The 26,519-nt window shown below is 41.1% G+C and overlaps 1 protein-coding gene and 1 long non-coding RNA gene across 2 annotated transcripts; one reads left to right on the top strand and one right to left on the bottom strand.

Moving 5' to 3' along the window:
- Window positions 1–927: 927 nt before the first annotated feature.
- On the top strand, window positions 928–3,245 carry LOC145419773 (uncharacterized). Its single transcript, XR_013901115.1, has 2 exons — window positions 928–1,144; window positions 1,236–3,245. It is a non-coding gene; the product is annotated as an uncharacterized LOC145419773 (long non-coding RNA).
- Window positions 3,246–8,223: 4,978 nt separating this feature from the next.
- LOC145419702 (uncharacterized) lies at window positions 8,224–9,368 on the bottom strand. Its single transcript, XM_080287969.1, has 2 exons — window positions 9,051–9,368; window positions 8,224–8,928 (listed from the first exon to the last, which is right to left on the bottom strand). Exons 1-2 carry the CDS (start codon window positions 9,257–9,259, stop codon window positions 8,451–8,453), a joined length of 687 nt encoding a protein of 228 aa, XP_080144095.1. The 5' UTR covers window positions 9,260–9,368; the 3' UTR covers window positions 8,224–8,450.
- Between the last annotated feature and the right edge of the window lie 17,151 nt (window positions 9,369–26,519).

Below are 26,519 nucleotides of genomic sequence, written 5' to 3'. Positions count from 1 at the left end.
GAATACCTCAGGCAGCAGAAACCCAAGAAAGAGGAGGGAGACGAGGAACCATCATGGAAGGACAGGCCCCTGCACGGTATGTACCACCGGCAGATAGAGGAGGTGGCTGATATCCAGAAATCCTACCAGTGGCTGGACAAAGCTGGACTGAAAGACAGCACAGAGGCACTAATCATGGCAGCACAAGAACAAGCTCTGAGCACAAAATCCATAGAGGCTGGGGTCTATCACACCAGGCAAGACCCCAGGTGCAGGCTGTGTAAAGATGCCCCAGAGACAATCCAGCACATAACAGCAGGGTGCAAGATGCTAGCAGGCAAGGCATACATGGAACGCCATAACCAAGTGGCCGGCATAGTGTACAGGAACGTCTGTGCCGAGTATAACCTGGAAGTCCCGAGGTCAAAATGGGAGATGCCCCCAAGGGTGGTGGAGAATGACCGAGCTAAGATCCTGTGGGACTTCCAGATACAGACGGACAAAATGGTGGTGGCTAACCAACCGGACATAGTGGTGGTAGACAAACAGAAGAAGACGGCCGTAGTGATCGATGTAGCGGTTCCGAATGACAGCAATATCAGGAAGAAGGAACACGAGAAGCTGGAGAAATACCAAGGGCTCAGAGAAGAGCTCGAGAGGATGTGGAGGGTGAAGGTAACGGTGGTCCCCGTGGTAATCGGAGCACTAGGTGCAGTGACTCCCAAGCTAGGCGAGTGGCTCCAGCAGATCCCGGGAATAACATCGGAGATCTCTGTCCAGAAGAGCGCAGTCCTGGGAACAGCTAAGATACTGCGCAGGACCCTCAAGCTCCCAGGCCTCTGGTAGAGGACCCGAGCTTGAAGGATAAACCGCCCGCAGGGGCGTGCTAGGTGTTTTTTAAAATTTTTTTATTAATCTACACCTATATGTGCAATATGTCAAATTTCTTATTGTATTAATATGGTTTCAATTATTAATATTTCCTGCAGGGTCACAGATATCAGGTTCCTGTCATCTATTACACAAACCTCATCATCTCCGTTCTGATCCATCACAGCATGACATTCTTTTGGAGGATAATAATGCATGATGTCATTGCATGCTTCTTTTACTATTTTGCTGTGACGGCCAATCTTTACTTCAAATCCTGCATTGCTCTGGAAAGGTACCTCTCTGTGTTTCAGTGAGTTCACTTTCATGTCTCTGAACATTATCTTTTACTCTGAAGCATCATTTGTTTCTCTTTTGTGTTGCAGGTATTGTTTCATCGCCTGCCCACTGTTGGACTGCCTCAGACAAACTAGGAGTTCTGTGCTGGTCTGTGTTCTGGTCTGGGTCTTTTGTAGTGTTAGTGTTGCTCTTGCTGTATTTTCATATGAATTTGTACGTTTAATTATTTATGCCGCCCTCCCTGCCCCCCTGTTCATCTTCTGTCTCACTGGGACACTTAAAGCTCTGCCTGCTGCCACCTCAGTGCCCACTGAAGAAAAACGAAGAACTGTAGGAACCTTGGTTCTGTTGCTGCTTAATTACTTTCTCATAAACCTTCCTGCAGTCACTCTGTTAACTTTGAACTTTGAGAGACGCTTCCCTGTAAAAACTATTGATTTTATCATTATGATCTTGTTTCTTTTTAGTTCATTGTTGGACTTCATTCTGTGTATTTTCATGCGTAAAGGACCCATTGACAGGCTGCTGGTACATCTGTGCTGCTGCATTATGGAGAGAAACAACACAGGAGATGTGACTGATGTTAGCACAGACAGGTCAGATCATGTAGTCAGAGATGAGGGGAAAGAGGAAACAGGGTCACACGACAGGAGAGATGATGAGGAGTTAGCAAGAGTGAGATAAGTAAACACCATCCTTTCCAAATATTTTTAGCTGTCCCCTCAGACTGTCAATCACCTAAAATCCTGTTCTTTGCACCAACTGGGAGTAACAGGAAATATTGTTTGCTTGAGTAGTTGAATGTTGTAAACGAAAATGTACAAATTATTTTGTAATTTCTTCTAAATAGCATGAAGGTGGTGCAGTGATTATGTCACCTCACAACAGGAAGTATGGGGACTTTTATTACATTCTTTCCCTGTCCTGTCCGACAGTGTAGCAGTCAGAATTGTCTGAAGGAGAAAAAGAACTAAACTGTCATGAACCGGGCCGCACGGCCATGACAAAAAACCCAGACATGGATAGGAATGTCTTCCAAGAGATATTTTTTAAATAAATAAAGCAGAAAAGAAAACGCACTGTCTAAAAAGAAAACCTGTGGTGTGTGTAGTCAGTACCATCAGTAGTGTAAGCGAGTGGATGGGTGGAGCGTGTGCATGTAATTCTGTTAAAAGCAAAGTTCAAAGCCCCCCCCCCCAAAAAAAAAAAAACTGCCCTAAAGGATTTTTATATAGAGTCCTGGCACACTGGCCCAGGTCTTGCCAGTGACACTGATCCTAACTCCACCTCCGCCTCTCCAACGCCTGAAAATGAGACACACTTTGCTATAGTGGTTCACTTGATAGTCAAATTAAAACTGTATTAGGAATTTTTATTTTAGGTTATTATAACCAAAAGAGACAAGGGCCTGGGACAGAAAAGAAAAAAGAAAGAAAGTAATGATTGGGAGAAAGTTAACAGCAGGGGAGAGAGAGAAAGAGAGGAGAAGAAGAGGAACAGAGGGAGAAAAACAGTGATGACTAAAAGAAGAAGAAAAAAGCAGAAAGACCACAGCATGATCTCCATGAACGGTTCTCCTCTTTGACTTCCTCCTGCAGACCAAAACATGCAGTTCGATATATTTGTGATGCTAAACTGCCTGTAGGTGTGAAGACTGTCCAGGATGTCATATGACAGCTGGGATCAACTCCAGTCACCACCAAGAAAAGATTGATGGAGTTTCATCTGAAGACATCTTAAACTCAAATATTAATCATCTAAAGAGCTCTTGAAACATTTTTATTTTGTATCATTACAGTCATTAATTTATATAAATATCATATTTAGTTTTTATTTTATCCTTTACATTTTTTTTGAAAGGACACTTTAAGTGTTGCACAAATTGAATTTTCAGTTACAGTAGAATTTGAATTTCCTCTGATTCAGTTATGACAGTGTGTAATGTATTATTAATAATATTGTTGTTAAATGTTGACGTGGTTGTGTTTAGGTTGTGTGTGTTTCTTAAGTTCAAAAAAGTCTTTGGTGTTTTGCAAGCTGGTTAAATTTCTTTGAAGCCGCATTGGTGAAACTAAAAAAATATCTTGAAAAGAAAACAATTTGTTTTTTAACTGTTTGCAATTACAAGAATTTAATCTAAAGACCAACAGGCCATCATTTCACTGGTTTCATAAAGATGTCAGACAGCATAAAAATCAATAAGAAGACGACTAATCTGTTGGTGTGATCAGTGACTGCAGGAAAACCTACATTGATGCATTTATGACTGTATCCTAAGACTTTAAACTATCAACCCGTTACAGAACCATATAGTAGTGTCTTGTGTCTGTTTAGGATCCTAGTCAGTGTTTTATGTAATTAATAAAACTTCTAATTTCTAAATTTAACTTGAAGCCAATGAAGGGAAACAAGAAAACTCGTGTGAGCAGAGGGTAGTTTTTGTTAGTGGTTTAGCTGCTTAATAAGAGAACATTTATACTCCTGTGCTAAATCTACATCAGTATACCTTAACTGCAAATCCCTCTGAAATGCTGTGATGAATCCTTTGGTTTTAACCTGACATGCACCTGTTTGTTTACCCTTCAAAACTATTAGCATAGAATAGAATAGAATAGAATAGAATAAACCTTTATTATCCCACTGATAAGAAATTTCAGTGTTACACAGCTCTTATAGCAAAGGGAATATAAAATATAAAAGGAAGACACAAGGTGGTCCTATATACATTCGCAACTGGAGCTCATATATACAGAAATATGCATAGAAAAAAATGGTATGGAAATATGTATAAGATATTCAGAGCTATGTATAAAATGTTATTGTAATTGGCCTTTTGAGTAATGGATTCCTCCTATACTTTAATGCTAGAGTTTTTCCTTTTAGACAGTAACAGTCATTGCATATGAGGAATAAAAAGCATAGTCTCAGTTAGGGCTGGGCCATATCATACGGCATATGTTATATCGTTACCACAAATTTTCAAATAATCGTGATAAATATTTTTGGTCATATTGCCCTGCCCTAGTCTCAGTATATTGACTCACAGATATCAGCAAAAATGTCAGTGGGAGAATGATGAAACTACTGCGATTCATCAGAACTGAGTAGTTTGAGGTTCTTTGTTTTTCTTTTTTTTCTCAGAATCAGAATACTTTATTGATCCTTAAGGAAATTATGTGGGTTACAGCAAAATGTTTCACTGATATTGCTGTGTTTGTTGGGGAGAAAACTTACAAACATACAGTACAGCACTTCAGAGTCATACTGCTAGCGATTAAAGGTGGCTGAACACATTCTCTATTCCAGTCTTTCTCAAACGGTGGCATGCGTACCACTACTGGTATTTGGGCTCTCTCTGGTGATACGCAGGAAATCTCCAATCAACTAATATACCATTGGGGAGGTATGCAAAGACGATACAAGAGTTCCCGAGGCTTTTCTGGGAGCCGGAGTAAAACAAGAAAACATGTCCGAAGCGGAATCCACCATCATCTGTTCCTAGCAAGGACAGCGTGCTCTCCATGAGCTCGAGAGCGGTACCATCACCCAGGCCCAAAAGAGAGAGGAGTTTCACGAGACACTCTACTGCTGTAGCACTGTTCTATTGAGAGCAGTGTATTTCCCTTGGCTGGGGGGAAGGAGGGTCATCACATGGCTGGTGGACAGCGGATCCAGCAAGTTACTGTAGAGTTACTGTCTGAAGTTGGGCTAGCTGGTATATTTAATGATGTTCTGTGTGGTGGCTAGCTACACAGCTATAGTTAGCATAATATAAACACAGTGAAGCTGGAGGATGAACGCGAACTTTTTTTCCACTCGATAAAGGTTTATGTGAAAAAAAAACAATTGCAAGTACAAGTGTTGAATTTTGAGGAGAAATTTATTTTGAGCAAAGAAAAGTTAAATTTGAGCGAACAAAATTAATTGCTGAGTGTAAAAAATTTATTTCAGTGTTTCCATATACACACACAGTCCGGTCTTTAAGTCTGACGTCATTAGCCATGTGTGGGCCCAAACTCCACTGCAGATCCCTAAGTCAAATGATTACTGCAGCATTACTGAGAGTTGAAAAACTGTATAAATTCTTTCATCTGTAATAAAATGATCACTGTGGCTGCTCTACTAGGTGTAACAGTTAAGTTTGACATCCAGGCATCCATGAAAACAGAATTTATTATATTTAATGGAGTTAGAAGTTAGCAGGGCGCTAGCTTCCATCTAAATATAATATACCATGGTCTGACTTAGGGATTTCTGAAAAAAATTAAAATGTACAGCTCTGCTATCTGCTACCTCCTATCACTTCCAACATAAATGAAGATAGGAAAGTAAATAGCAGTGACGTTCATAGGGTTACTGAAGTTGGCAGACAATGATCACTGACTGTTTTTAGGGGCTTGTTCAGATTAAATAGAACAAGATACACAGCATTAAAACATGTTAAAAACATAATTTTGCACGCAGCAATGAATTTCCTTCATTCAAATCTAGATTTTCTTCATTTGAAATAAATTATACAGCTGATACAGCTCTGGGGAAGAAACTATGTTTCAGTCTGTTCTGAAGTACCTGTCTGATGGAAATAGCTTGAGCAGATGACTCAGTTTGTCTGGTCGTCTATACACAGCAAGTGTTGTAGAGAAGACCCAGAGATGCTCACTGTGCATCACTGGTGTTTTGTGCTGTTTCCACTACATGTTGGAGTGCCTTTTTGTCACCTTTGGTGCAGCTGACATGTTGATTGTGAGCATGTTTTCTATTGTGCATCTGTTGATGAGCAGTTTGAGGGGATTTAGGCTGTCTTTAGCCTCCTTAGGAAGTAAAGGTGTTGTTGTGCCTTAACAGCAGGTCTGTAGGTATTGTCATCTCTTCGAGTGGCTGAGCCAGAGCCCTGAATTAAACTTGATTGAATATCTCTGGAGAGATCTGAACATTGCTGTGCCCTCACACTAGTTTCGACATGACGGAGCTTTCAATTAAATTTTCAGTTCAGTTTTATTTATATTGCACCAAATCACAACAGCAGTAGGCTCAAGGTGTTTAATATTGTAAAGCAAAGACTCTAGCAAGCACTTGGTGACAATGGGATGGAAAACCCTGTTATAAAATTCCTATATAACAGAAAAAACAAAATAGTAGCAGAACAGGCTCAGGAACGGGCAGTGGCTGTCTACATCTGCAGTCCTATTCCTCGTCATGTACATGTCTTTGTATTCTTTCTCTTATCCCCCAGTCTGTCACGTATCCATGTCTGCTATGTCCCAGTGTCCCTCTGTTCCTTGTTTCGTCATCTTCTGATGGCTGTGTTCTTCCTCAAGAGTGTTTCCCGTGTTCAGGATTATTTACTCTCGACCAGGATTCCTGGCATTTTGAGAGGGGCCAGCAATAAATCTGTTTGTTTTTTTTATTCAACCTTTGTGCTTTTGGAGTCCTGAGTTTGGTTCCCAAACTTGCTCCTCACTAAGGAATTAAGAACACACTAGGTAACGAGAGGATGGCAGTAGGTGGGAACTGTTGGTGGAACAAGCTGGAGACAGCCACAGTTACATAACTGAGGGAAATGATTATGAAAGAGCAAAACACAAAGATGAGACTTGGACAGAGTGGACATGAAGGGAACAAAGGGAACAATGACACAGAACTCTGGAATGTAAGCTTCAGTCCACCTTTTTAGTACACATAATGTTCAGAATTAAGAGTAATTTATTCACTCCAAACTGGGAAATTGTTTTGTTACAGACCCTGTTCTTTAATTCAAACTTTTTAAGTTTGATTCTAGTAGTAGCCTTACTATAGTAGCAATATTCTGGTTATGTTATGGTCCAGAGTCTGTGGACTTGGTGTTTATGCTTGAGTGTATTAATATTCTGTTGGGTTGTTTGTGATTATCCCTAGTGCTTTGTGTCCTCTGTGCTCTTCTGTTCCACGTTTCAAGTTCCTATGTTCTGTCTCCCCAGTCTGTGTTAAGTTTGCGTGTTTAGAGGTTTGGTGTTTTTTAAGGTTTGTTTCTCTTGTCAATGTTTCTAGTTTTGCTTCCCCTTTTCGTCCCATTAATCCCAGCCTTGTCTCCCTCCTGTCTTCCATTCCCTGATTGCCCTGTGTGTATTTAAGCCCTGTGTTTTTTTCGTGTGCATTGCTGGTTTGTCTGTGTTATTTCCCTGCATCATCATCCCTGCGCCTCCATTTAAGGTTTCAGTTTTGTTTGGTTAATTTTTCACAGTTTAAGTTATCCTTTCATTTTGTTTTGTTTCATGCCCATTATGTTCCTGTTTGTATCACCTAACATATTAATAAAGCTCGCCCACATCAGAAGCTGCCTGCATCTTGGGTCCTACTTTCAATCTCCACTCGTCTGCCACTGCAGACATGACAATTTCAAAGATTAAATGATACTGGAAAGGTAGTTACTATCATACCATGACCCTCTGAACTCATCATTTATGAAAACCTGATTAAAATAAATGTTCAAATGTTTCAATATTTATATCCAAATTTAGAGTGAAATGAAATACAACCACTGTGTTGGGATGCATGGAAAAGCTCCATTACTGTTATTGTTATTATTAGGTGACTTATACAGCATTTAAAAAAACCTTGATATCCATGTACATCACAGCAGCAAATAGACAAACATAACTCATTTTTGTACCTTTTAATAAATATGTTTGTATGAATAAAAAGCATACATGAAGGTCATGTAAAAATGTATTGGACAAGGATCATGTTATAATGTGCCACATTGTCAGTACAGAAAACTAAGCCACATTTCTTTACAGGATTTTAGAACTCTTTATCTTCTCTTACCATGTGACCATGAATTTAGATAAAGTAGTAAAAGATGTATTCAAATTATTGTTTGTAGCTGACACAAATATTTACTTGCTGTTCAGGGGGGGGGATCTAAAGGAGCTACTGGATTTGGTCAAGTCACAAATGTGCAAAATGAAAAAAAAAGGGTTTGACAGAAACAAACTATCATAAAAGTAAAACTAAAATTATGTAGAGATTGTAAAAGATTCTTGAATCAAATTCAGAAATTGTAAAAGAAATTGTGCAGATATGTATAGATGCTGTGGACATTTAAAGATTTAATGAAATAAGCCAAAAATATCATATAAAACATATACATGACATTTCCATCAACTGTTTACACACTCTGTGTTTGCATTCCTCTGTGTGTTTATGTGCACATAGTCCATCTTTATTTTTAAATTTCTCTGCATCTGTCCCATCACATGTTCCCCTCTTCATTCTCACTTTGTTTTTGCCAACACAAGCCCACCTGTTTCTGCTAAAATCAGTTAAACTGGTGATCTGCTGCTAACATCTGCTGCAGTGTTGTTCATACTGCAGCAGCACAGACATGACAGCAAACTGTCAACAGGTCCTTTCTGCATGAAACAAAATAGCATCAAGTCCACAAAAGGACTGAGCAGGATCATGGCCAAACTTACATTTCTGACAAAAGATAATAGAATTACTGCAGGCAAGACCAACACAAAGTAATTCAGGTGCAACAGAAACAAAGTTCCTATAATTCTTCGTTTTTCCTCAGCAGGAACTGAGGTGGCAGCAGGCAGAGCTTTGAGGGTCCCAGCTAAACAAAGAATGAACAGAGGGGCAGGGTAGAAGGTAAAAACAAAAATGCGTTCATGTTGGTGTAGTAATATTATAACAGAGATAGTGATAACACACACGGTCCAGATCAGAACAGAGACCAAAATAGAACCTTTAGTTTGTCTTATGAAGTTCAACATTGGACAGGTGACGAAAAAATACCTGCAACACAAAACAGACAGTATTCTGATTGATGCGGTAGACAATAGTTTGACTGTAAGGATGCTTCAAGTCACAATAAAATGTAGTATACTTGCATTGAAAGATATATGAAAGATAAATACCTTTCCAGAACAATGCAGGTTTTGAAGTTGAGACTAGTTGTAACACCGAAGAAGACAAACACTGCAGAGACACCGGTGGGCTGATGATGGTCTTCCAGTTTAGCCAGCCAAAGAACTGGAGCACAGAGCTGGATTAGATTGGAAACCAGGATGTATATGTAATAGGGGGCAGGGCCTGGATCCCTTCGTCTCTGCAGAAAATATGACATTTACAATATTAAGCCATTTTTTATATAACTATATATTTTTGCCTTACTGTATTCAGTGTCTAGTGTCTCTGCAAAGGAAAGTGGACCAAGAGTCCTTTTTACCTTGATAAATAAAATTTTTTGTTCCAAAGGCTTTTTTATATTTCCCCCTTCCTACTCATTAATAAGGACATATAACTAAACACTATATAAGGTTTAAGGATTTAAAGGTTACTGTCCAGGGCTGTGTGCAGCAGGCAGGAATGGAGGACCCAAAATGCAGACTCCAGGAGGCAAACTGTAAACTAAAAAAACAGCTTTCTTGCTGAACACCTGAAAAACCAACACTATCTAAACTGGGAATACAAATAAAGTAAAATAGACAGGCAGGCTAGCAGACAGAACACAAGGTGGAACTAAATAATAGAAACCTTAAATCAAAGAATATCGATAACCAAATCATAACCACTGGCTCAACAGACCTTTAAAACTAAATCGAGAATGTGTTGGGTAGGTTCTTTTATTTTCAACAAAGCCAACTGAGTCTAATAATACAGCGGTCCCCAACCCCCGGGCCTCAGACCGGTACCGGGCCACGAGAGTTGAGGCTCAGGTGTGAAATGTATAGTTTTCAGGGTTTTTATCGGTTTTCAGCGTTATTTTGTTATCGTTTTTATCGTTAACTCGGTTTTCCTGGGTCTTTTCACGTGTGTTATGAATAAATCTTTTTTTCGGTACCGGTACTAGTTTTATTATGTTGTATTTATCCGCGACACCTTAAAGGCCGGTCCATGTAAATATTGTCGGGCATAAACCGGTCCGTGGCGCAAAAAAGGTTGGGGACCGCTGTAATAATAGATTAAATGCCATGTTGAGGCTGTCATTTTTAGCATCTACATCAGTGGTGGGCGGCTCCAAGCCTCAATAGCCAGTGTCCTGCATCAAGATGTGTTTTTGATCCAACACAGCTGATTTAAATAGATAAATTACCTCCTCAACATGTCCTGACGTTCTCCAGAGGCCTGGTAATGAACTAATCATTTGATTCAGGTGTGTTGACCCAAGGTGAGATCTAAAACGTGGAGGATACCGGCCCTTGAGGCTTGCAGTTGCCCAGCCCTGATCTACATAAATGTTAAAATCACCCACAATAAAATAATTATTGTGGGTCATTGACTGCAACTCTGGATAGAATCAGAGCTAATGAGGCTGCACCAAATATCTTACACAATGAGCAGGAAAGTGAGGGAAGGGCAGCTGAAGAGCACATGCTGCTAGTGAGTTGGCTACAAGCTAAGCTAAGCTAAAGACACAGTGAGTGAATACTGTGAATATAATTCATGAGTGAATCAACAGAGCATGCTTGGCTAAAGCACATAAAGACTGGACTATGAAATAAGACATTATCAAAGTTTTTAATTAAACAGACAAGATACACAAAAACACAACTGTGTGTTGGAACAGGAAGTCAGTGCCACCCCAAGGAAAAAGCCAGTGATGCAGATGCATCAGCTTTCTTTTCCCACAGACAACCTTGTCTGATTTTATTGTCATTCTAGGTCTGCTAGACTTTGTAGTATTTGTAATGATTTCTAGTAATGATGGGTTACAGCCAAGGTAGGCAACATTAATTTATGTTTAAACTCATGATTCTGATTACATTCACTCACTATAGTGTCTAGGGGTTTGGGAATCCTTATGTGTGCAATAGCTCTTTATATCTTGCTAAATGCGGTTGGCTAAATCCAAAAAGCACAGTGAATACTTAACTAGCAGGACAGGTTAGTTGATTTGTTAAATCTTCAAATACTGATAGAGATGGACGTAATTGCATACATACATACAAACATACCGCACAGCACATACAATAGATGATCAGTAAGGTCAAAGGAAGGCAGACACAGACGTCAATCCACATTATCACTTCAACAGGCTCCATCTGTGTTCACTCTTCAGTGATGGAGATGCTATAAATAAATTGTCCATTATTTATCTTATAAAATAAATAAGACTAAAAAAGGGACAAAGTTAGTACTGCTCTTGAGCAGAGGTGAAATTAGAGATACAAATGTCTTGATGCATGCGCAATCATCCAGGTAATGGAATCGCAAAAAGTTGATTCTGTTCATCTGGACGTAACGTTCTTAGTGGGAGAAGCATTTCATCACTCATCCAAGTGACTTCTCCATGAATAGATACAAATGTTTGGAGAATGGTTTATTAAACCAAAAGTTAGTCATTAGAGTTGAATGTTAGCCATCTGTACTTGCGTGTAACAGAGGATAAAATAAACCTTAATATCTTCGTAGATCAAACATTGCATCAAAACCATTTCTAGTGAGATGAAAATATCAGTTACTGATATTCCTCTGGCAGAGGCCGACTGTATGACAGACATGACAACATGAACTTGACAACATCAGACACACAGACATGAAACACATGAAGGGTAAGGGAGACTTCACAGGGGTTGAAAACAAAAGGGAAACTAATAAGTAAATGAACTTAGATAAGCTAACGAACTTAAACAACCATAACATGAAAATAAATGAAAACTCAAAACGCTGGGTCAAAAGACCCAGGATCGTGACAGTTCCTTAATTTCAGTAGGATATCTGATGACACAGACTTGTCCTGATTATGAAACACTTTCCTTATTAATGTTTTCCTCTTCAAATAGAAAAAATATGCATATGAAAGGAAAAAAAATCACATTTACTTGCCTCAGGACTGCTTATAGTTGAACCACTGTATACAATCTGCTGATTGTATACAGCAGATTGTATACAGCTTCCTTGTTCCTGTTTTGAACAAGGAAGCTGGCGCAACATAATTTACACTCCACCCTCCACTTAAATACATTCGCTTTCAGACTGGAGCGACGTTTATCTTTAAAGAATAGACAGTTTTTTATTTTCAGGGTCTAGTGCCCTTTATTCATGTTTAAAACTATTTCCAAGAGCCCTGGATCCAGCCTTGAGCTGGCCTCTGTGGCCTAACTATGATAATGTTTTTATAATATAATTATAATTTTGAAAACAAATTTTCAAAAAATGTTTCCTAATACTTTTTATAAAATACACATCATATTGTATTTAATAAGACGTGCAACTATCAACTGAGACAATAAATTCATTAGGAATGTGTTTACTGAGGCTAAACTGGGTCAAACTAGGTCATAAAGGAATTTATTCATGATCAGACTACTCTTTGAAACCAGGAAAGTCGTCCCCTGTTGACCCTTACATGGAATACAAGTTAATTTACTTTCATATTAGTTAGATAAACTCCTGTCTTTTATATACAGTCAATAATCACAGTCTTCAGTGCTGCAATCGGCCAGTTTGTTCTGAGCTAAGTGCTCTCAAAGCAAAATGGAATTTTTTAAAAAAGGAAACTTTTATTTAGGTGAAGTAGAAGAATTCTATGAAACTTCAGAAACAGGGAGCAAACAGCAGAATTTAAAAGTAGAAAGCCTTCCAGACACACAAGGCACCATAAACAAAACTGACAGAAGACAAATGACGAGTATGACTATTGCCGAGTTTCAGATACCTCAAAGTCTGAACACCGAACTTGGGAGTAATGTAATTCCTGAGTTTAAAGTTCTTTACATCCCAGTAGTTAAGTTGAAAAAAAGTAAGAGACAAGGTAGAGCTATTCAGGTATCACTAGAAATACAACATAGTACTTTTCTTTTTGCGCTTAAAAATGCAGCTGCAACACATCCATGAATGGAGCCTGCTGGTACTCTGTGTGGCTTATTTAACAAATCACAAATACACAAAAGGGCAGCATAGATTTAAAAAGAAAAATCACAGTTTTACTGTTATTTATATTGGATTGTTATTAGTTAGTATAAAATCCAAATAGAAGGGGCCTTCCAGATTCAAATTCAGATTGGGAACTCAGAAATTTGGACTTTTGACTCATGCAGGAACACACCATGAAGATGCAGAGAAAAGTCATTAGGGTAGAGGAGAGACATGCGGGCAATAAGACACAGCTGAGACAAATTATCTTCTTTGACAACTAGACAGGTGGAAGTGAGACTTAAGGCAGGGCACAAAAGACACATTAGTATCAATATAAGACATGAAGCAATAGAATAGTAAAGGTCCTAACATGGAAATGAAGATTTTGCAAGAAAATTACAAGAATATACTAAAATATGCAACAAAAACATGAAGATTTAAATCTAACTGTAATCACTAACCGAAAGGGGAGGCAAGTCGCCCCCCTCGTCCCCAGATTCTGGATTTTCAGAACATTGCTTGAAGCAGGAACTATCTGGATCACACAGGAAACACAGAGGCACTAAACAGGACTCTGTTTTCAATAACAAATATGATGGCATTAAAGTCTATAGAAAGGTATTGACCTTTCAGGTATAATTCTTTATTTAACTCCACAAAAAAGGCAAACCATAGTATAATTGACTCATGCATCATTCATATTCGCATTTTCAAAATGAAAATAAATGTAAATAACGAGTTTTGAACTAGCAAAGCTGCTACAAGTGTAGTTAAACTTTCAGTTTAGATCACTACATCCTCCTACTTTTTCTCAGAAAAGGCTTACTCACTGGGGCTTTCGACTACTTCAACCACTAAAGACTAAATTTACTTGTGGTTTATTACTCACCACAAGTATTTCTATTTCTAACACACACAGCTGAGTGGAAATTTACTTCTCTCTAAAGGGTTGAGGGATAAAAGAAAAAACATCTCAATTGCTAAATATTCAAAAGCATAGACACCACTGCACAGAGGAACAGAGGGATAGATAAATATATCCTGCTGATGCTTAGTAATAGTCAGAGTTTAGTTGGGAATACGTCATGGCTTTGGTGTAAAACAAACAAACAAACAAAAAATACATTAATTCATCCAGCCTTGTCCTGTAGCCTTGTATGCTTTGGGTTTTCAGTACAGGAAAGTACCACAAATGTGCAAACATGTCTGCATGGGCTAGCAACTAACCCTGGAATGAACATAAATTCTCCATGTTCCCCAACAGTCCAGGACACAGCACCTTCTTCCTGTATTTACTTTTGTTGCTCCTGCTGCAGACGCATCTGACCAATAAGTAGACTGAACCATCTCACATGGTTTGTTGTTAGCTTTTTGGTTAGCTTGGTGTCACTTAGAATTTTATCTTTGTGAAAACAAATCAAACCACTGAAAAAAAGCTACAAGTTTACGGGTGTCAACTGACTTGGACCAGAGTAAAAAAAAAAATGTCTGTAAAAAGGCCAATAAATCATGTCATTGTTACTACATCAATATGTTGTATACAATTGATAATAGGGGTTGGGTCTATCCAGTAGACATACGATTTTACAAAAGGAAAGGTAAAATTTAAATCTTAAACTTTATAACAAAATGCATTTGTAATTCTAATGTTTAACTATGCAAAAAATTACCACACGCATAATTTGATTCTTGTATATTTTATATTCATGTTTCATGACACGTACAATACTCTTTTAATGACAAAGTTGTATTTTTACTCAGTTGTATATAGCATTTGTATTCTATTTTTATCCTATTGTGTATATATTCTTTTATTCTATTGTATATAGTCCATCCATCTTCATCCGCTTTATCCGGGGCCGGGTCGCAGGGGCAGCAGCCTAAGCAGAGAAACCCAGAACCTCCCTCTCCCCAGCCACCTCCTCCAGCTTATCCGGGAAGGCCAAGGCCAAGAGATATAATCTCTCCAGTGTGTCCTGGGTCTGCCCTGGGGCCTCCTCCCGGTGGGACACCTCGCCCAGGAGGCATCCTTGTCAGAACCACCTCAACTGGCTCATTTCCATGTGGAGGAGCAGTGGCTCTACTCTGAGCCCCTCCCGGGTGGCTAAACTTCTCACCCTATCTCTAAGGGAGAGGCCAGCCACCCTTTGGAGGTTGCTCATTTCCGCCGCTTGTATCCGCGATCTTGGTCTTTCGGTCACTACCCACAGCTCGTGGCCATAGGTGAGGGTAGAGACGTAGATCCACCGGTAAATTGAGAGCTTGTGTATAGTAATGACAATAATAGTAATAGAAAGTCACAGGATGGTTATTTGCCATTAAGGAGATGGGATGCAGTGGGGATAAAAGAAACCTGGAGTCTTTTGGTCTTCCTCAAAGGTTCTCTAAAACGGCGGCCAGAAGGCAACAACTCAAACTCACTGTGAGGTGGATGGTTCAAACAATTAAAAATAGAATGAGCCTTCCCAGGCCCATTTTTGTTGTAAATGGCCAAAAGTCCATCTTGCCAGCGCCCTGAAATTGTGCTACCAACCAATTCTTATTCTTCACCTCTAGGTTACCGACCCAGGCAGCTATACAAAAAGCCATCACAGATTCAATAAAACTTCTATAAAACAAAGACAACATCTCAGATGAGATATTAAAAGATCTAATTTTCCTTAAAAAGAACAGTCTTTGTTTAACTTTTTTAGTAGTGGCATCAGTATGAGATTCAAAACACAGTTTATGGTCAAGTACCACACCTAGATATTTGTAACTCTCCACAATTCCAATATCAGCATCTTTATTGATAGTAGGTGATGAGCAAGAGGACTTCTTAAAATCAATAACCATATCTTTAGTTTTTGACACATTTAGTGAAAGGAAGGACTCATCATACCAATCCACAAAATCATCTACAACCAGCCCATGGCCTGACTCGTCCCCCACATAAAGACTGACGATCAGTGTGTCATCAGCAAACTTCAGGATGTGTCTGTTAGAAAAATTACTGCATAACCGATAAACAATCGCACACAACAGAGAAGGTGAGTGGCCAAGTTTGCACAAACAGAGTTTTTTTTTAAATTTTTTTTTATTTAACCTTTATTTAACCAGGAATGTCCCGTTGAGATCAAAGACCTCTTTTTCAAGGGAGTCCTGGCCAAGAGGCAGCACATTTCAAGACAAATACATACGAACAAACAAAGTTAAAATTACACAAAACAATTACACATTATTGAGGCAGCCTGTAGGCCTTTGAGTTTAGTTTTAAAAACATTTAAAGACAACAATTCAGTTGTCTTTAAAGGGGAGGCAAGTCGCCCCCCTCGTCCCCAGATTCTGGACGTTCAAAACTGCTGTGGTGTATCGATGGGGATAGCTGCTTAAAGTCAAGATGTGCCTTAAAAATAACAACTAGCCCTCCACCGTGGCCAGAAACTCTCGGAACACTAAAAAAGGCACAGCCAGTAATTCAGAAAAGAATCCAAGAAGAAGAATCCAAGTTTCACTCAAACAAAGAAAATCCAACACATGGGAAGAGAAAAATTCCTTCTACATGAATGTCTTATTTTCACCGATCTGGCATTAATTAAACCCAACCTGAGAGGAACTGGGTCAGGAACTTCCAAGGCAGTGACAACTAGATCCACCGGTCGGAGGTTTGTTCGCTCCACTCCACGCCAACACAGACGTTGAAGAGGAGGGGATTCTCTTCTCAAGAGATCCCACAACAGGAACCAACCAGGAGTCCACCGGGTCCAAAGCACCCAGTGGCACCAGGAGTTGCAGACAGGATCAATGAATGGAGTGAAGCTCATGGGGAAAACAAGAAATCCGGATTCTCAGCTTGACGAGGTGACCTCCACGGTTACCCCGCCTCCTGCGTCGCTGTTAATCCAGTGGCAGTAGTAAGGAACGCCAGTGCTGTGGTGTTACTTCCAAATAGGGAGGCAGAGAACCTTGATTGTCATTTTCAAACCGAGCTAAAAGTTGGGTGAATAAACATATTTCCAATAATGTCTGGCGATCATAAGACAATGTTGGGCTGACATGTTGCACAAAATCAACTAAAAACAATAAAATAAAACAAATAAAAGAGTGATAGACGGCGTGTCAAATATACAGGCGCCATTTTGGATTATTAAGAAGTCATAAGCTTCCTGAGCTGGAAGAGTGACGTCTGCTCAAGGATACCTGTAAGAAAGAGATGAAGTTGAATTATTTACCTTTAAATTTGTACATAGTATTGTACAGCCTGAAACTACTGAAAATCACTAAACCACTCTACATTTTGAGTGTGACTGCATGAGTGTGTGTATGTCGGTCTACAACATACAATGATAAACAGAATGCAGATATTACTGACTTGACTGTGAATGCTTGTAAGTCGGGGGTTGGGGTGCGGAGCGAGTTACCACAACTTCCTTTCAAGACGAGCTCTGAAAACATCCTCCTGCGGATTTCAGTGACTAGTTCAGTAGATCAGCACTGAGCCCAGTAAGGTAAATGCATACAATTATTAATATAAAGTCTTAACAGTATGTCCTTAAACTTGTAAATGTGTATATTAGGGATGGGTACCGGTGTTCTGACATAAACGGTAGTAACCAGACCGAAAAGCAGCGCACATTTCGGTGCTTTATTTCGGTGCTTTTTTTCCCTGAGCTGTGATACACTTCTAGCCAATCATTTTACGTTTCCGAGGATAGTAGGCGGGTCCAGGTACGTGCGTTCTTTTAGAGCAGAGCTACAGATTAAAATGCCCAAGGCGAAGTGGTCAAAAGTCTGGCTGTACTTCACAGCAAAATATGCAAACTCAGCAGCCTGCAACAAGTGCTTTAAGCTGATACTGTGATACTGTCAAAGGAGGTAACACCTCGAATCCGATGAAACACCTGGCGACGCATAGCGTTTTTTTTAAAAGCCGAGAAATGCGCCGTATTTGATAGCTTGCTGCGAGACCTCACACCGAGCGCATCTACTGCGGGTGTGGTGCCTGTACTTATGTGCGATCTCATTTCCAAAGGACAACGATTAAAAAAAAAAAAAAAAACGATGATTGTACCGCATTTTCATCCAGGACATAATCTGCATGAAAACAAGCGCTCGCTCTTCCTGCTCAACAAATGACAAGGGCGGAGCCTTATACCACGTGATACAGAAGCCAGCTGGCAGGGAAAAAACAGAGAGCACGTGAGAGATGACGAAGCTGTAAAAGCCAAGAAAGTGACAGGAGAAAATCCGTCCTTGTCAACCACCCAAACATCAATGACGGGAACCTTATACAGCGCCTCCCCATACCTGTCGAACTCCCGCAGGCACAAAGAAATTACGGAGGCTATTACTTATCAATGGCTCCCATCAACACTGTGCAAAACGAGGGATTTAGGAAAATGATCAACACCCTAGACAAACGCTACACAGTGCCGTCCCTCAACTATTTTTTCCAGGTTCCACTACCTGCTCGCAATGTCGAGCAACGGTGGAGACAGAATTACAAGCAGTACAACATTTTGCGGCAACGACAAAATGTGAGACATTTATTGTTTTTATGTTTATTTATTGTTTATGTTCAGTCTCAACTGTTATGAAGTTGATGTGCAGTTAATAAGTGCAAGAAATATTTATATTGGAAAAGAAAATCGTGATCTCAATTCTAAGCCAAAGAATCGTGATCATTTTATGCAAAATCGTGCAGCCCTAAATACAGCTGTCTAAATTTTCTGTTAGGGACACTTTTATAGGGACACTTAGCTAATATAATCTTCTATTAATGAAGGCCAAAAAGGAATAAAAACTATAGAGAGGGTTTTCTGATATTCTGCTCCCTTAAGTCAAACTTTTAGAAGTTGCGAAATAAAATAATAGATTACCCACAAACTGAATATCGACAAGATTTACTGCAGTAGCTGAAAAATCCGCTGGAAAAGGCACAAATGAAATGATAGAATCAGAAGCAGAATACTTTGTTAATCCCAAAGGAAATTATAGGTTAGCTATGGAAGAAATATAGTATCATCAAAATTCAACTATTTTTAGACATTGAATTTATAACACTGAATTTTTATCCTCCAAATTTCCCTGCAAAAATTCACCTGCAAAAAATTCACCTGCAAAATTTCACCTGCAAAAGTAATGAACTTAAATGACACAAGCCAGAGCAATCAGCACTAGATCGAGTCGAGCGGCTCTCAGCCAATTAAATTACACTGTTTGATCACATGACACTGTTAGCCAGCAGTGTGTCTCCTAAAAGAGAGCTGGTTAAAGGTGAGTGATTAAGATTTTCTCCTAAATAGAGATCATTACATAACGCCTAGTCCTACTTAAAATCCCATTCATTTTTATTTTATTTTATTATCTACTCGAACTGAAGAGAACGTTTGACTAACTCAAAGACAATTTCCACGCCTCCCCTGCCTGACCTGTCTGCAGAGGCAGTTTTGAATTTAGGAGCGGAAAGATGGCAGCGGCAAACCCTGGCGGTTCTCCAGTAAGTATATTGGGTTTTTTTATCTTCAAGTTTGTCTTTTGAAACATTAATTTTATTTAAATCCGTTGCTCACGTATAAAGTACACAGAAGGGGTCTTTGCGCAACTCGTCTGAGGCGTGTCTCACTAAGCGCTACATGCTAGCATCCTGCTAACCAAGCTAACCTAATGTTGAACAGGCACTATGCAAGGATCTAGAGATTTCAGACCTACCATTTATTAGCTCAAACATCAAAAGACATGAATGCTTTAAAAGTATCAACATCAGCTTTTCTCTAACAGCATGGTGGGAGTTTCTAAAAATAACGGAGTCTTCATTAATCCCATGCAAACGTACACCTATCTGGAATAATCCTGACATATTACAAAACAATAATATGATTAATTTCCCAGAATGGAGTTGTAAAGGAATTAAATACTTAGAACATATATTAGAGGGAACAGAATTTATTCCATTTGACAGACTAGTTGAACAATATGGGATCAACAAGACAAGGTTTTTAGAATATCAACAAATTAAATCCATAGTAAAAAAGAAATTTAACCTCAGTCAAGTTGAATTACAAACACCACTAAGTGCGGCACATTTTCTTACTCTTAAATCCCCCAAATTATTATCTAAAATATACAGAACATTTTCTAAATTAGATGAATCAATATCCCTTCCTACTGCAAAGTGGGAAGCAGATTTATCAGTCAACCTAGACCAAAACTTCTGGTCTCAGATTTGCTTAAAAACTTTTAAATTAATTAAAAATCCCAGTCTGCAATTAATACAATACAAAATTCTTCATAGAGTGCACTATACAGGTCATCGGATGTTCAAGATGGGCTTTACATCTTCCAACAACTGCTCACACTGTCAAGGCAATACACCAGACAATTACATCCACGCTCTTTGGTTCTGTCCACCAGTGCAAAAGTTTTGGCGCGAGATATGTGAAGACTTATCAAAATGTCTGAAATGTAACATTCCAACCTCCCCCTTAGTGTGTTTGTTGGGCAGCTTAGATAATGTCACTTCAGAAAAGAATATAGCCCATATGATCTTCACTGCCCTATGCATAGCCAAGAAAACAGTCCTCATGAACTGGAAAAATAAAAATAATCTTAATTCTAACCAATATAGAAATTATCTATTAGATTACATTAGTCTTGACACAGCCTCTGCCACCACATTAGATCAATTGCTCTGGGCCCCTTTTATCAGCTCCATCACCTAGTGGGGGTGGGGGGTCATAGTTTGGTCCCGCCTTCACTGTTGTGATTGGTGAGGGGGTAGGGACAGGCTTAGGGCGTCGGGGGGTTCCCCGGAGGCATCTTCCTTGGGGGGCTCAACCCGGGGTAGCGGTCACGTCCGGTTGAGGGCTCTGTTGGCTCTCAGGTGACTGTTTCCTCGCGGCTGCGTGCAGCGGGGCTAGGGGAGGGTCTGTGCTGACGGACGTGGGTTACTGACCTGGCAACCTGGCTGCCCCTGGGTGGGTCCGGGATGGGCGTGAGGTTCTGGGGGCGCTCCGTCTCTGGGCTGGGGCCCGGGCCGGGCCTCGGGGGCTCAGGTCCTGGTTGGTGTGTTGCCGGGGTTGTGGGCGGGTGGGTGCATGGGGGCCCGGCCCTGGAGCAGGGTGCCGCCGGTGCATCGAGCCACCTGGGGGGCTCTTCAACTGGTGGGGGGGATGGTCACATCTTGCAGGAGCTTTCTTCTCTCAGGAACTCTCTGCAGGAGGGGGAGATACAGGAGAGGTGGAGGAAGATCTCAGCCTGGGCGTTTACCGTCTTATGTAGTCTGGAAGATGTGTGGTTGGTGGGGTGGGTGCAGTTTTCTCTGTGGTGGGGTTGGGTGGACTGTCCAGGGCTCTGTGGAGCCGGGGGGCGCTACTGCACTGGGCCCCGGTCTGATGGGCCTGGGCCCCCCTTCCCTGGCGGGTCGCGGAGGGTGGGAGTGCCTACTGGGGTCAGCGGGGGAGCTGGCCCCAGGGAGGGGTTACCTGCCCCTCCCTTCCGTCCCTCCCCATCTCCAGCTGCCTCCCTCTTCCCGCTCCTCCACAACCACCCACACATGCAGGGCCTTGGAGTGGGGGTATGTCACCAGGGTGCATCTGTCCCCTTCTGGCTGCCTCTGCCTCAATTTTATCCCACAACTTAGACATTCACATTATTCACACTCTCATTACACATACATATAGGATCTTGGGGGTGGGCACAATCACGGAGTCCAAATCACCATCAGGGTGTATACCTCACCCCTGACGTCGTTGCCCACCTCTCAATTTTAAATACACTTAGTCATTGAGGGTTAGCAGGAGGGACTATGCGCTTACCTGCTGCTCCTTGGCAGGTAGCTCCATGCCCTCCTGGGTTTTAATTGCACCTTAGAACACATATGCATCAACACTACAATGAGCGGGTGGAGGGAGGTTTGGAGTCTTCTCCCACCCCCATTCTCTGCGGCCTGCTGGAGCGGGAGGGCTAGTAGGAGGAGTTGGCCGTCCGACTGCGGTCTGGGGTGTGGGGCCTCCCTGCTGCTGCGGAGTCGGGGCGGTCTGCCTCTCCCCACCGCAGGGAAAAGGGTAACACCACCTGGGTCTGGGTGCAATTCCCCCCTCCAGGGGCAAGGGTACCTAGACCCGGTTTGTAGAGTACGCTTGGGGAGTGTGATTGTGTGTACAGCGTCTCTTTATGTCTGTCTCCACGTTGGTTGAGTGTGGAGTGAGTGCATATGAGAGCATGAGGGTGGGAATGGATGTTTGTGTCTGTGTGTGCCTGTATGTCTGTGTCTATATGTCAGGTTGGGTATCAGACGCCACCTCTCTGGGGACACCTCAGGCCCTCCAAGGTTTGGAGGCCTATCTCCACCCACCACCACTTCCCCTGCCGGTGGCGGACTCCCTCAGGTGTCGGTGTGTTGGTGGTTCTTTGTGTCTGGGGGTGGGCGTCCGGGTACACACCGGCTCACTCCTTGGCGGCCGCTTGTCGGGGCCTGGGGCCTGGGGCTCGCTCGGGCCCCTTTGGAGGTGGGGTGCCCCCGGCCTCTCGGCCTAGGGCTCGGTCACTCAGGCGCAGCTGGGGGCCGGCGGAGCTCACGGGCGCGTCACTGCAACTCCCCCTGACTTCTGCTCCGCGGCTGCTGGGCGAGCCCTCATCTGGGACTCTCCTCAGCTCTTACTGGGACAGTGGCGCGGCTGCCCCTCTGTTGGTCTTCCATGGTCTCTTGTGTTCTGGGGGCCTCTGGATGTCTGGAGTTTTGATCTCCTCCATACCCGCTTCACACCCTGGAGGACGGGGCTGTGGCCCCCCCACACTCCCTAGCAGATCATTACATGGAGAAACCTTTGGAATGCAAGCATGCTGATCCACACAGGTATGCACACATGGGTATTCACAGACGCGGACTAAAGCTTTCTTGGCTGCTGCCTCAAAGCACACTGTGCGCTGTCTATCTTGCGTGCTGCACAATATCGTTTATTACTTAGTAAATATCTATGACTAGCTAGTTTATTGTGATGGTGCTTTGTTTTCTCTATTATTATGTTGCTCTTTGTTGTTTGCTGTCTCCTCTGTTTGTTTTTGTTTGTTTGTTTTTTTTTTTTTTTCTCCATACAGGTGACCCAGGAGTTTTTTTTTTTCTCTCTCTTCCCCCCCCTTCTCACCGTCTCTTCTCCCCTTTGGTTTTCTTTCTTTCTCTCCCCCTCTCTCTCTCATTCATTCCCCCTGTCCTATTTATTAAAAAAAAAAAAAAAAAAAAAAAAATGACAAAGGATGAACTGAAGCTCTGCCATCACGTAATGTCGCATACTGCTGTTTCTGATGTCATTTAGAAAAAAAAAACAAAAACAAAAAAAAAAACAAGCTAACCTTTACATGCTGTGCTTTAGAAAATAGGATACTCTGTACAAAACCATACTCCGCAGATATTGGTAGATAGACGAACGCTGCAAATATAATGTTGGAAACGAGAACGGCATTTAGTGAAGGGGTAAAATACACCATGAATAAAGCTATAGAATGAATGGCTGCCATGGTTGCAGAACGGCCTGATTTAATGACAAGACTGGGAAAGAGTGAGGTGAAGTGAACCAAAGCCACACAACACGGTCAGTAGTGATGGGATGTCCGGCTCTTTCGGTTCGGCTCACTAAAAAGAGCCGGCTCTTTCGGCTCCGAACCGGCTCTTCAGGTTGTTTTGTTGCTTTAATGAATTTATTATTAACAATAATATAAAATTATGCACAAAAGGAATTACTAACGTAAAAAAAAGTGGTTTTATTTATATATGTTTATATATAGATATATGCGGTGGCCCCTAGAGACAAAACACGTACAAACTCCAAAACACATTTCTAGCATGAACTGAACTTCCAAAGCAGAGCTACTAGATCACTTAAATTACACAATTGAAAGCATGTGTGTATTGTTTGTGTATTTATACACAGGCACTCATATATATTCAAATAATTTAAAAAAAAAAGTTCATTTACCTGTTATTACCACACACCAAATCCAGTCGTTGGTACTTGCTGGCTTGTGTAGCCACAAGATAACAAAGGCTCAACACTGTGCCCAGCATCCTGGAGCACTTCTGTTGTCTTTTGTACGTGTTTTGAGTTTTTATGTGCTTCTGAGTTTTTATATGCTTCTGAGTTTTTACGTGCTTCGGAGTTTGTACGTGTTTTTACGTGCTTTGGAGTTTTTACGTGTTTTGGAGTTTTTACGTGCTTCGGAGTTTGTACGTGTTTTTACGTGTTTTGGAGTTTGTACACGCTTCACAGTTCGTACGTGATTTGAAGTTTGTATGTGCTTTGTCTCTAGGGGCCACCGTAAATATACTTTTATTTATTCACTCCACATAAAATGTAATAAATAAATCACATAATACAAAAATCAGCTATTCACATTTCAAGTTTTAACTATTTAAATTTTCAGCTTTTTCCTTTTACAAATTTAAAGTGAAAAGAACACAAAACACTGCAAACCACAACACAATTAAATATAAATTATAATATGAAAACAAACAGAAGATGCACATTCTCTGTCATATGGACCTGCATGAATAAACTTTCTGAATCCTTTATCATCTGCAACCGAAAATAGTTGTGGATGATTACTATATCTTTCTAATGTTGTTGTCCTTGCCTCTCTTTCTCTCTCTCTGGCTCTGTTCCTGTGCTACTGAGTGTAACTACCGCCCCTCCCCCCCTCTGCCCAGCATAAAGCACAAGGCTCGCGTGCAGAGTGAAGCGGAAAAAAAAAAACCCCACGTGACGGCTCGCGATAAGGAGCCGGCTCGCGTCGTTCACGTCAAAGAGCCGGCTCTAAGAGCCATTTCGTTCGCGAACGACCCATCACTAACGGTCAGACAAGGCGGGAATAGGGCAGTGATCTGTTCGTCAGTATGAAGTTGGTGTGTGTTTTGGTGAACAAAAACTCGAGACCGCTAGCAGGAAGATGGGAGACTCGTGTTTCACTGGAATAGTGGTGAATTAAAACATCCTTTGTTGGGGAAATTTAGGTGTAAATGCATCCACACAGGCGAGATTATATCCACACTTTCAGAAAAGGATATGGTCTATATCTTTACAAATACTATCTAAACTTAAACAGATAGCATAAGTTAAACGGGATATTCCCTCTGCTTCTTCTGCTTCTCGTATACACCCTCAAGTTATGTTGAGCAAGACATTATTTGGTTTCACAATGTGCAGCAGTATTTTTGGGGTATATTTTATGAATGTTCTGTTACAGGTCCTTCTTCAGCAGATTATGTGGCCTGAAGATGAAGATGATGACTGTCCTCTTCAAACTAAATGCAGAATCACAGGCTACATGAGGCATTTTATTCTAAATGGTAGGTTTGCTATTTTGCAGGAGGGGAATGCCAATATGAGCTGATCAGAGCCAATATTATTGCAATGTTAAAAATATATTTTGTTTGGATTTCTTCAAGGTTGTTAAACCTCATATTTATTTCAAAGCTCAATGCTTAACTATACACTTTCTTTTTCTTCACAGCAACACCAAGTGAGCTGACAAATCTCCTAAAATTCTGGACTGGATGGGAGATTGTGCCAAAAAAAGTCTCACAGTGGAGTTAGTAGATGGCAGACTCTGGAATGGCAGATTAATCATCAGTATGCCCGTCCAGGAGCAAAGTGGCAGAAAGACTTGGAACCTCTTCAGTCCAGTCTGGTAAGCCACATTTCTGTGCAGTCATGTTAAATCTTTGTAAGTCAAAGTCGTTGATGGTTTTAGAATTGCTGAAGCATGAGAGTAATTCCAGCCTTATTTGGTATTTTTCCCTTTCATTCGTTTTCTTTATTATTTTCTATAATATTTTGAAGCAAATTCACATGATGTGCTCTTTTCATTTAGCTCGAATATGTTTTGGACCAAAACCTACCTCCAGGAGAACTCCTAGGGAAGGATGACAATATCTGCCTGACTCGGGAAGACTTCTGGAGCCTGGGTTTGGAACACTCCATGGAATCTACTGTAAGTATATCTTGTTACTTTAGCTAATGTACCGCAAAGAAAATATCATGTAATGCAAGATTATTGGGTTTCAGAAGTCACGTGAACCTCTGATCTTGTCCAAAATCACGGACTTTGACAACATCATTCGTTGTTCTCTCCATGTGGCATGCAGTCTGACCCCAGAAGACCCAAACATGCAATTGTTTTGGTCCAGAGCGGGGTTACAGCACTTGGTTGTTTACCGCCATGTCCATGCATGAGTGTGCAAACATGCAGACGGAGTTGGACCAACACCAGTTGTACGTCGATCCACTTTTGACCCAAATTGCCACACCGCCCTTTGTCACCTTTTGGCAGTTCTACGTGGACAGTCCCCACACCCACTACAAGTCCACGTTTCGCCACCCTATCAGTGGGTTGATAGTCAATGGTGGGCTCAGCCACCCCAACTATGTGAAAGCTCTTGATACCCGTGCGGAGGACTACTATGTACACATGCAGGACCTTGCCCAGAAGTGCATATGCCCATTTTCCTTGCGCATGGAGATGGTCCAGGCGCTGGATCAACTTGAATTGGGAGT

The sequence above is a fragment of the Astatotilapia calliptera genome, chromosome 13 (genome assembly GCF_964374335.1).
Source record: "Astatotilapia calliptera chromosome 13, fAstCal68.1, whole genome shotgun sequence".
Lineage (NCBI taxonomy): Eukaryota > Metazoa > Chordata > Actinopteri > Cichliformes > Cichlidae > Astatotilapia > Astatotilapia calliptera.
The sequence above is the reverse complement of the archived record's forward strand: the minus strand, read 5'-3'. Positions and strand labels throughout refer to the sequence as shown.